Source organism: Myxine glutinosa, chromosome 13 (assembly GCF_964187855.1).
Source record: "Myxine glutinosa chromosome 13, kmMyxGlut1.1, whole genome shotgun sequence".
Taxonomy (NCBI): Eukaryota; Metazoa; Chordata; class Myxini; order Myxiniformes; family Myxinidae; genus Myxine; species Myxine glutinosa.
Window position 1 is genome coordinate 39,383,286 of NC_136273.1, and position 12,393 is coordinate 39,395,678.

Genomic DNA, 12,393 nt, shown 5'->3' on the forward strand with positions numbered 1-12,393 from the left:
TCAGGTTCCGAGTGAATTTGGCTGCTACTTAAGTTGTGCTTTAAGCGAATGAAGTTGCGCTCTGTGATTTTACACCTACACGATTTTAGCTTTGAGCGAGTTCCTTAAGGTCTCAGCATTTTTTGCAATCATAAGGTTGTTTTGTGAATGGCTCAATAGCCATGAATGCATTTTGAACAGGCCTAGAAGGATGGAGTTTCTCCTATGTTTAAAGTTTCGCGTCGATCAGACAAATTAGATCTCATTTCAGATCTCATTTCAGATCCAGATCCATTTCATTTCCATTTCATTTCCATCCATTTCATTTCCATCCATTTCATTTTTCAGATCCAGATGATCCATTTCAGACAACCCAGATCAGATCTCATTTCCTTTCACAAAGCCCGAAACAAGTGTGTGTCCACCCTCAGGAGAGCCAGGAAACAATATCTCTCCGTTCTCAAGACCGAACTCTCTTATCTGTCTCCCTCTTCCAAATCCTGGTGGCGTCTGGTCAAATCTGTTTCCCCCTCCATCCCCTCCCTTACCTCAAACGGCTACACAGCTGACTCCGCACGTGAAAATGCTGAATGCCCCAACTCTGTGTTTGCCTCTAAATCTTGTGTCCCAAACCCATCCCTCTCTGTACCCACCGTACCCAGTCATACCCAGCTGCTCCTGGACTCTGTGTCCTTTCCTCCTGATAAGGTGGAAATGTTTCTGTCAACCCTCGACTCTGATTCTGCCACTGGACCTGATGGCATCAGCCCACGGATCCTAAAATCCTGTTCTTCCACTCTTTCACTCCCTCTCTCTGTTCTCTTCACCCTCTCTTTTGCTCAAGGTCATCTGCCATCTGCTTGGAAATCAACCAACATCACCGCTTTACACAAAAAAGGTGCAAAAAACAGATCCTAGCAACTACAGACCAATCAGCCTTCTCCCAACTATCAGCAAAGTCATGGAATCCATCATTGATTCGGATATGAAATCTTTCCTCTTCTCCAATGGCTTGATCTCTGATCATCAATTTGGTTTCAGACCAGGTCACTCTACTCTGACCATGCTGCTTCTGCTGTCTCAAAAATGGATGGAGGTCCTCAATGCGAAACAGGAAATTAGAGCTGTCTCCCTCGACATATCACGTGCCATCGATACGGTCTGCCACCCCGCTCTGCTCACCAAACCCTCCTCCTTTGGTATCCATGGAAATCTCCACGCATGGCTGGCGGACTTCCTCTCTAGTCGTAGTCAACGTGTGCCCCTGAATGGGTTTCTCTCATCTCCTCTTCCTGTTCAGGCTGGAGTTCCCCAAGGCAGTGTTCTGGGCCCTGTGCTTTTTCTGGTCTTCATCGATGATCTCTCCGACTCTCTTGAAAATCCTCTCTATCTCTTTGCTGATGACTCCACTCTCTGCCACTCCATTCCTCATCCCTCAGATCGGCAGTCTGCAGCCTCCTCACTCTCTGCAGACCTGGACAAAATCACAGACTGGGCAAACAAGTGGAACATGTCTTTCAATCCTGACAAATCTCACACTGTTACGATGTCTCTCTGAAAAGACTGAGTGGACAACCCTCCCATCCACTTTCTGAATCATCCTCTCCAAGAAGTTCTGTCACTCAAGCTTTTGGGTCTCACTATCTGCCATGATCTTTCCTGGGAAAACCACATTTCAAATATGGCCTCCAAAGCCAGTCGCCGACTGGGTATCCTCCGTCGTGCGAAGTCCTTCCTTGGCACACCTGAGCTCCTCACCACATACAAGGCTTTCATCCGCAGCTCAATGGAATACTGCTCTCCCCCTGGGCTGGTGCTCCTGCCTCACACCTAGCTCGTCTTCACGCTGTTGAAACCAAAGCGTTCAGAATCATTGGAATCTCCCGTGATGAAGCTACCTCCGAGGGCCTTTCATTTACTCTCCGCAGGCAGGTTGGTGGTCTTTCTGTCTTCTACTAATAATAATAATAATAATTCATTTATTTTGTATAGCGCTTTTCCAGAAGCCCAAAGGCGCTTTGACAGAGTGGAAAACATAATGCATAACAATACATGAAAACAACAATTGCAAAAAGACAAGAATCAAGAAAACAAACAGCAGCGATATACGGCATATATATAAGAAAAGAATCAAAAAGACAAGACAAGAATCAATAGGGAAATATCCAAAGCAAAAGGAGGGAGAAGGAGAAGAGATAGTCAGGGGTTAAATGCTGTGGGTTGAATGTTGAATGCAGCGTTGAACAGGTGGGTCTTTAGTGATGTTTTGAATGTGGTGAGTGAGGAGGAGTCTCTGATGGTGTGAGGTAGTGAGTTCCAGAGGGTGGGAGCAGCGATGGAGAAGGCCCTGTCCCCCCAGGATCTGAATTTGGTCCGGATGGAGGGGGTCAGGAGGTTGGTACCAGCAGAGCGGAGGTTGCGGGTGGGAGTGTGTCTGGAGAGGAGGTCAGCCAGGTAGGATGGGGCCAGGTTATGGAGGGCTTTGTATGTCAAGAGGAGGATTTTGTACTGGATTCTCTGGGGGATGGGGAGCCAGTGAAGCTTGTAAAGGACGGGGGTGATGTGGTCACGGGTCCGGGAATGAGTGAGTAGACGGGCAGCGGAGTTCTGAATGTATTGGAGTTTATTGGTGATTTTTGAGGGTGAACCATAGAGGAGGCTATTGCAGTAGTCCAGACGGGAGGTGATGAAGGCGTGGATGAGGGTTTCTGCAGCCGTGGAGGAGAGGGATGAGCGGAGACGGGCAATGTTTTTCAGGTGAAAGAAGGCTGACTTTGTGATCTGTTTAGTGTATTTGTCGAAGGAAAGGGTTTGGTCAAAGATGACGCCAAGATTCCGGATGTGAGGGGAGGTGGATACTGGGATACCGTCGATGTTGAGGGCAAAGTTATGGGTGGATTTTGTGAGCGTTTTTGGGCCAATGATGATTATTTCAGATTTATTACAGTTAAGCTTGAGGAAGTTGATTTGAAGCCAGGATTTTATTTCAGTGATGCAGTTTGTCAGGATAGAGTGGGTGTCGGTGGAGACGGACTTGGTGGAGATGAAAAGCTGGATGTCATCAGCGAAGCAGTGGAATTGGAGACCATGACGGCGGATTAAGTGACCGAGCGGGGACAGGTAAAGGATGAAGAGGAGGGGGCCAAGAACTGAACCTTGGGGGACACCTTGGGGGAGGGGAGCAGTGGGGGATTTGCAGTTATTGATGGAGATGAACTGGCATCTGTCAGAGAGGTATGATTTAATCCAAGAGAGGGCAGTGCCGGTGACGTTAAAGGTGGATTCAAGTCGGGTGAGGAGGATAGTGTGATCGATGGTGTCAAAGGCAGCGCTGAGGTCGAGGAGGACGAGAATGTTGAGGTTGCCAGCGTCAGAGGAGAGGAGAAGGTCGTTGGTGATTTTGAGGAGAGCAGTTTCAGTACTGTGGTTGGAGCGGAATCCGGATTGGAATGTTTCATACAAGTTATTGGCAGAGAGATGATGTTTGAGTTGAGTGGCTACAGCGCGTTCCAAAACTTTTGACAGAAAGGGTAGGTTGGAGATGGGTCTGAAGTTGTTTAGGGTGTCAGGGTTTAGACCAGGTTTTTTTAGAATGGGGGTAACAGCAGCAATTTTGAGGGAAGGTGGGACGATGCCTGTAGACAGGGAGGAGTTTATTGTTGCAATGATAAGTGGAGAGAGAGCAGGGAGGGAGGCTTTGACAAAGCTGGAGGGGATGGGGTCAAGAGTGCAGGTGGCAGTTTTCATTCCTATGAGGAGTTCAGAGAGGTCAGTAGGAGAGATTGGGGAGAACCGAGACAGGGGATGGCAGGACAAGGGGGGGCAGGTGGTTGGAGGGGGAGCGGGTGCGGCGGTGGTCAAGCTGTTGTAGATGTTGTCAATTTTGCGTTGGAAGAAAGAGAGGAAGGAGATGCAGTTGTCTACTGTGAATGACTGGGTGGTGGTGTTCAGGGGGCGGAGGAGTTTGTTTATTGTCGAGAAGAGTGCTTTTGGGTTTCCGGAGCCAGAGTGGATAATTTGAGAGTAGTAGGCAGAGCGGGCGCGGGAGAGGGCATCTTTGTAGTGTTGTATGTGGTCCTTGTAGGCTTGGGAGTGAACTGTGAGACCCGTTTTATTGCGGAGTCTTTCAAGTTGGCGAGCACGAGTTTTCATCAGGTGGAGTTCAGGGGTAAACCAGGGAGCAGAATGGGTGAAAGAAACTGTTTTGGTTTTTACAGGCGCAAGCTGGTCAAGGCAGGAGGAGAGAGTGTGGTTGTAGTAGTCAGTGAGGTCGGAAGGGGTGTGGAGGTCAATGAAGGGAGAAGTGGACATTTTTTCAGAGAGGGTGGATGAGAATGAGGTAGGTGAAAGAGCGTTTAGCTTACGGAAGTTGATTGTGCGATAATGCCTTGGTGTTGGGGCGGGGATGTTGATGGTCAGAGTGATGGCTAAGTGGTCAGAGAGGGTGAGGTCGGAGCCATAGAGATGGTGCAAATTTAATCCAGTGGAGCAGACAAGGTCCAAAATGTGACCACGGATATGGGTAGGAAAGTCGACATGTTGAGTGAGGTTAAAGCAGGTGAGTAAATCAGTGAAGTCAGTGGTTATTGTGGAGTCAGTGGAGTCCATGTGGATATTGAAATCACCAAGGAGGAGGATTGAGGGGGAGAGGGAACATAGCTGGGTCAGAAAGTAGGAGAAGTCAGACAGGAATGATGGGTGTGGTTTGGGAGGGCGGTAGACGACAGCCATGACTGACTGCGTGTGACCAGAGAGTTTTAAAGCCAGGTGTTCAAATGATGGAGCAGATGAGATGGAGATGAGGTTGGTCTTGATGTCTTGACGGTGGATAACGGCAATTCCACCACCTCGGCCCTCCGAGCGTGGTTTATTGACGTAGGAATATCCACTGGGTGTGGTGAGGTTGAGTGTGTAGTAGTCCAGAGGTTGTTGCCAGGTTTCGGTGAGACAGAGAAAGTCCAGTTTGTTATCCAGGATGTATTCGTTCAGGATGAGGCATTTATTGTTGAGGGACCGGGTGTTGAACAGGGTGAGCTTGATGTTGTTTTGAACAGCAGGGATGAATTCAGGTGATTTAGCCAGGGTTCGTAGGCAAGAGGTGCGATCGTGTGGGTTGCTGTGACCAGGTGCGCTGGGACGAAGAGTGAGAGTGCGCTGAGCCGACCAGAGGACGGGGATGGAGTGACCTGATTGCGAATAAACAAACTTGCGACCGGAGCCACGGTGAATGTACCTGGGTCGTCGGAGGAGTCCATTTGATTTGATGGCAGAGATGCATGATGGGGTGGAGCGGGTATTGAGCAGAAGAAGCCTTGCGGCGGAGTACTTCAGAGCCATGCCAGGCAGGAGCGAAGGGACGAGTACGAGGCCAAGGTCGAGGAGGCAAAGCGGCAAACGCAGCGGCAAACGCAGCGGCAAACGACTGCAGCCGCTAATCAAGACCACAGCGGCAAACAAGGCCACAAGGCCACCGGCAAACAAGGCCACGGCCACAAACAACGGGAGCGGGCCTTTCGAATTCCGTATTCCGTACCATCAAAAGCAGATTCCGTTATCCAGCCGGAGAACACGCGGCACGTGCGGGTGTGAAAAGGCAGGACAGGTGTGAGATGTCAGGTCAGAAAGGTAGAAGCGGACCCTGTACATCCATCCAGTCGGAGAAGCGGCGAATATGCAACGCCAGCGTCCTCTCGCAACCGAACCCGGAAGCATCAACCCGGAACCCTACTGACTCCTCTCCGACCTTGCTCCTCCAGCTCTCTCTGGGCTCTGTCCCCCAAATATTCCTACAGGTCGCACAAGATCTGCCTGCAACCCTCATGGTTAAACTGCCAAAATCAAGACTCTCTGCTCACCTTCACTCCTCCATTCCTCTTTTCTCCCACCTCTGGAACAAACTCCCTCACTCTCTTCAATCCCACTCCTCCCTCCAGGTCTTTAAAACAGCTGTTCACCAACATCTCCTTTCTTCCCCCATCCAAAACCTCGATCTTTTCTACCCCTGCTAATTTCACCCCAAATCCACTTTTTTGAAATACCAACTTCTTTCCTGGAAGTCCTTGGTATCCTTGTGTTTATACTTCTCCCACCCCCCCCCCCCCCCACCCCTTCCCACGCCGCCTCCCCCCAAGCCCTCTCCCTCCCACACATTCCCGATGTCCCTGCTCTCAAATGTTGTGATTATGTGCTTCCCCTTCTCTCCCCATCTTGTCGACCGCTCCCCTTTTTATATACTTTGTTTGTCTGTTTGATTTGTTTGTGTGATAAATGTTAGCTCTTTCACGAGCCTCGATTATGTATACAACAAAAAAAAAAAAAACAACCGTTGCAGAAAACAATTTTAAAGCCAAAATATATAGACGCGGTCAACACTCAGACAGGGGCATTGCAATAATCTCGCATCCCCTTTGGGGTGAGACAAAATCGACTCCTTCCCATAGAGTGCATTGGTAAGCTTTATTATATAACACAAGTTGTTGTTTTTTTATGTTGTTGAACCTCCCCACCCTCGGCTCACAAGGGTGTTGTGGTGTACTACATCGTCGGTGGTGATTTCAAAAACATTTTGCTTTTTCGGGTAGCATTCTCTAACAAAAATGCAATTGATGTGAATACCAACAGCAGCCATTGATTCTGATTCTATCATCTTTGTAGGTCCACTCTATCAATGCCAATGACTTCTTGGATGCAACATCTTCAGGGGATCCAGTCATGGAAGCAAATACTCTGTTGACCGACATTAATGACCCAACCACTGCTACCTATTTGAAGTTTCTCCTTCAAGGTGTCAAGAATGCTGAGGCTTACTCAGTGAAGCCATCACGCTGATTTGCGTAAATCTTTCCAAACTTTTGTGAACAATGGTCTCCGAACCGGTTATCATGGCCATCTTTTTTCAACGTTAGGTCACCCTAATGGAGAACATGAACTATTGCTTAATGCCAACTTGGACCCTAAACCTGTTATTTTCTCAGTGTTATTTGTAGATGCTTTTTTTATTTTCTACACAGAAGGAATTTGGAAATACTTATGTCGCTTGACCGTCTCTTTTGTTATAAAAACTTGTTTATTGAATCATAATGTGCACACAGCAAGCATCTTGTGGTTGCCAATCGTAACATTCAATGAGAGTACATGGACGTAAGAAGCTCTTCCTGGCTGTTTGAAAAGGGCAGATCATGAAAGCCTGTGATCACATTTCTTGCCAAGTTATGTTTAAAGGAGCTATCTGGCACATCATGCTTTTACACACTCCTTGCTCCATTTCCCATTCCGAGATTTATCTGGCGAGGGTTCAGACTCGACAGAAATCTGCAATCTCTCACGCCTGGTGCATTTGGGCCAAACACAGATTTCTGCTCCTTTGGGGGATTTTGCCAGATCGTTATTTCTCTAAACGGAGGCCATAAATACAAGCGGTGTCATTCCCCAAAGAACGAGGCTGTAAGTTTTCTAACCTTGATCCGGGTCCAAAGCACAAAAATCGACACTCAATCCTTCCATCCTTGGCATGTTCGCCGAGCTTGAAAAACTAGTAATGTGAAGTGGGAATCGAAATGTTAAATTTAACTTGGAATTGGACATGGAGTCATTTATCCTATTTAAGCACCCATTCCTTTCCCTTCCTTTAGTTGTTTTAACCTTTTACGAGTAAAAGTTACAAAACTTCATCTGGTTAATATAACCTTGGAAATGCAGATTTTTTTTTATTTTCCCAATTCAGCAGAGGAATATGCACTCCTTTGCTTGAGTTTAAGATGCTACCTCCTCTTGTATGCCTTCCTCACCAACCTGCACCTTGTCCTCTTGCCGTCTGCATAGGCCTCGGCTGTACCCAGGGACTCGCATTCATGAAGATCCCACCTATAAACCCTCAAAAGGGGCCGGCGGGGTCGGACGTTGTCCGGCAAGTCTTGTAAGGGCCGCGGTGGCTTGTGTAATGAGAACAGGCCAGGATCGACGGGGGAGGCATGCCATACTGCTTCTCAAACGTTGATTGTTCGGTTGCTTTTACCGTCTGTGAAAACACCGTTTGAGGTGTGGGCGAGTTTGGGGTCGCTCTGTGTTCAAGCTTTCAAAATTCCATCGCATGAGTGGATGAGCTTTTTTGGACAGATGCTAAAGTTGACTTTTATTTGGGAAAAACCTCTGAGTTGCCGTCACAAAAGTACCCGACTTTCCAACTGTGCTTTCTCATGGAGGCATTTCCAAACTCCCGACACACTGTCTGGTCTTTCTTGGCAGTTTGCCTCCAGACCTTCATTGCTTTTCCCCATTGAAAACGGAATACCGAACTGGGCACCATCAGCATTTGTTGGATTTTGAAATGTTTGGGCCTTCCTCGTTATTTCCCGACATTCGGTAACTTCATTGATGCCATTGCAAAACTATTTTCGTTCCAAGGTCCATAACTGTTAACTGTGAAAGTTACCTTTATAAGATAAATTACACTTGTTATAAAATTTTCCATAACATGGTTGTTTTGGTTATGATTTTATTTATTTTCAATGCAAGGTCGAGGCTCATGGAAGAGCTTAGAGGGGACACCCATCAGCATGGTTGAGGAACAAAATAGAGTGAGACGAACGGATATTGAATGAGGGGTCAGGGAAGACGCACAAGGTTGGATAAGTTGACTACAGAAGGAAGAAAAAACTGGAAGTTTGGAAAGAGGTGGGCTTGGGGTTTGAAGAGGTTCGTGGTGGTAGAAAAGGTCATGCTTTTGGATGGCGGATCTGAGATGGTGGTGAACAGTTGTCTTGAAGATCTGGAGAGAAGAATGAGATGGAAGAGAATGTGGAAGTGGTTCCATAGGTGGAAAAAGAGGAAAATAATGAATGAGTGGAGGTGAGAAACGAATGAGTGGATATTAATTTTAAATAGCATTATCAGCTGGTCCTAGTTCCTCACAGGATGGTACATAGATAGGTACCACACTTTCCTTTGAGCCGTCTCATCTGGGCTCGATTTCAGGCCCGACTAAAAACTGTCAGCTTCACATTCATGATGCTCCATCACAAGGTGCACCTTCCCTTAGGTGGACGATATGCCAGGTGTCCCATCTATCGGCATTGTCTGGTGGACATTAAATATCCCACAGTTTCCTTTGTGGAGAGTAGGTGAGCAATTGCAAGCACCAGAAACAGATTTATTGATGAACAGCGGGAACTACAGTAGATCGACCACATCACCAAACTGGTTTCTAAGGCAGGTGAAAGCCTCGGTATTTTCTGCTATTTTTTTTTCTCAATTTTGATCTACTTGAGCTCATTACCAGTGTAATCTGAAATATCATTGTACACTGGTCCCCACTCTGGTGACCCTGGTGTTGGGCTAGCGGCTAGGGTGCCGGCTTAGGATCCTAGGATCCTGGGTTCGAATCCCGGTCGATCGCTGAATTAACGCCAGGGGGGTTGACTCAGCCTGTCATCCTTCCGAGGTCGGCTAATTGAGTACCAGTTCACTGGTAATTCCCTGTTTGTCGTTAAAGGCGTCAAAAAGGGTTGGCGTCAGGAAGGGCATCCGGCCGTAAAACATTGCTTCTAAAAGGGGACCAAAAAACAACAACAACCACGGTTCACGAAAAAGGCGAACCCCCGCTTGCGGGGAAAAATGGCCTCTAAAGGTGTGTTACGGTCCGCGGATTAGATGTTATTTTTACCGAGCGGTGGTGTAACCGCGGCCGAACTGTTCTTCCCCGATTCACCCGATTTACCCAAACGTTGGCCGTATCGCGCCACAGATACTCAATCTGGAAAACTCTAAAGCGACCGAATGCAAAGAGGAAGAAGACGTACAGAAGAGTAATGGGATTTATTATTATTTACACACATAAGCAAAAAGAGCAGTCACGATTATTTACAGGGGACATGAGACGCAGGTGACACAGTGAAAATTACTAGCTTATACAGACTTAGTTACTACCCAGGACAGAACAAACAAAGACGACTCACACGGGGAATTGCAGAGTGGATTGGCTGGAAGGAGGTGTGTGTCTGGAGGGGGAGGACGGCACGGAGCTGCCTGGAGCTTGATCCCGCACAGGACGTCGGGCTGGACCTCGACGGCCGCTGATGCCACCGATCCTGTCGTGTGTGCGGGATCACGGGTCGGATCACGGTCGGAGCCGACGCGCTGGTGGGGGGTCTGGCGTGACGGGTTCTCTCCTCTCTCTTTCTTGGTCCAACCACTCTTTCTCCACCGACAACTCAACGCAACCAACGCAACCACTCAACGCAACCACTGACCACCCCTGATGACCAACTCAGCTCTTGTCATGGACCTCTCTTTTCAGACTCATCTCCTTGTCTCAGTAAAAGCGCATCTCTTCTGGGGGCGTCTCTCATGGGTTATATATAGCCCCTCCCTTGAACCTTTGCGAACCTCCCCGATCGCTCTTCCTCCGCCCTCTCAAACCAAACCCCTCGTGCTTGGTTGGTTGTTCGGGGCCGGGCCACTCCTCCCCTCTCCGACGAGGTGGGGACCCGCCTTTCTTTCCCAAACCTGCCTCGTGGCCAATGGTGGTTGAAGAAAACCGCCCAAAATGCAGTTGGCCATTGAAATGAAATGAAAGGGGATCTACTCTTATTTCACTCGGTGCAATGGAGTATTTAAATTAATGGGAGACACAGCCTTACCCGAAGACACATAATAAGATATAAGCTACTGAACAAGGGTTTTATCGGGTCCTGCAATGTGGTGTTTATGGAATAACTACCGAGACGCCCTTTGACCTTTACACTACGGAGGTATTTACAAGGAATCATTACATTTTACAGAGGGTGATATTTACAACAATTTACTATACAATACAACACAATAAAAAAAAAACACAATCCTCATATCCGCAACACTGCACCCTCCTCCTCTTAGGCACGTCCCGGGCCTACAACTTTAATTTAGTGTGACACGTAGGTGTAGTTCCCTCTACTTTTAACCTGACCCTGAGTGCGACAGTTTTAAAACAAATAAATGTGTCCCGCTGCTCCATTGCACCCTGCCTAACAGACTTACGCCCACAGTTAACCGAATTGCGGAATGGTCTTCAAACTATACATTGACGGTGGGGAGCATTATTTACAATTGACGCTACTTTTATTTACAAAACTAACCCAGGACCTGTAATTGTTCTTTCTGGGGGGGAGACAGTCTGCTCTGCATCGACGCACCATGAAAGCACCCAAAAACGCACCAATACACCCCCAAGCACCAATCGGTGCAGTCATCACTGTTCATCAATGTTCAATAATAAAAATAACCAAACAACCCCTAACCCTGCAGGTGATCTCTTGCTCTTCGGCTCCCTCTGCTGGCTATTATTATTTCTTCCAGTTGTTGTCATTTTCCTTTGCTGGTGGCCTATTTGTATTAAAACTTGCACCCAACGTGTCCCTTTTATTTATTTATGGCCCACCAGGCTGACTACGTGTGGTTCACCTGTGGGGCATCGGTGCCCTGTGGCCAAGGTCCGCCAGCAAGATTTCGGGCCCTCATGGCCGGTTCCAGCAGAGGGGCCATGCCCCCAACCCATGGGGTCCATAAGTGGTGCTCGGCCACTGACATGTGGTCCATAATGTGGTGCATCGATGCAGACAGCTGGTTCTGGGAGTTCCGGGCGCACAATGGCCGACTCGCGCACGCTCCCCTCGGCGCCCAATGGCGCACAGGTCATGTGGGAGACAAAAGGGGGACAAGACAAATGAGTGAGGGGTAAGGTCACAAGGGTACACGTCAATAAGGCAATGCAAGGCGAAATGCGTACGGAGAGCGAAGTGAGAAAACTCGTCCCTACCGTACGTCACCCCCCCTGTCACCTACACTACCCTTGCCCTTACCCCATATTTACAAAATCTACACATTTACAAATTCGTCGCTACTGTCACGTCTTCCCCACATTTCCCTTACACCAAATTCGTCACCACAATCCCTCTAGCCAAAATTTGCCATCACCCAATTCGTCATCAATCCTCATGAGGAAGAGATGGAACAACAAAGCACAATGTCACACCCACGTCATGATGCGTCTCACAATCCAAAACATTTGCATCAAAAATAATTAAACCAACCTGGCATGGTGTGGAGGTACGTCATCTTTACCTCAGGTGAGTGCATGGAGATGGTGCGAGGAGACTTCCTAATCCTAACTATCCTCTAAATGACTTTAACACACTTTACACTACCCGGGGTCTTTCCCTGCCAATCCATTGGCCAACTTACACTATGGGTTCTAAAAACCAATTCCCATTGACCAAACTGTGGTGCTTCTCAATTTGGGGTCTCACTCCCCCGATTCATCTCCCGGTGCCCTTGCACAATTTCTGGGCTGGGTCGTGTAGCTCTCCCAGCAGGTCTACCCACCTGCACACCTCCACTACTGTAGTTGCCACCCGAGCTTACCTAGCTCCTCACCCTAAC

General features: G+C 48.1%; 1 protein-coding gene across 1 annotated transcript in view; it reads left to right on the forward strand.

The window, feature by feature from the left end:
- SELENON (selenoprotein N) overlaps positions 1 to 8,455 on the forward strand; it is a 46,652-nt gene extending 38,197 nt beyond the window's left edge. The window contains exon 12 of the mRNA XM_068134284.2: positions 6,634 to 8,455. Coding sequence (XP_067990385.2) covers positions 6,634 to 6,807 — 174 coding nt within the window. The 3' untranslated portion in view covers positions 6,808 to 8,455. The remainder of the gene's footprint in view (positions 1 to 6,633) is intronic.
- The last annotated feature ends 3,938 nt before the right edge of the window (positions 8,456 to 12,393 follow it).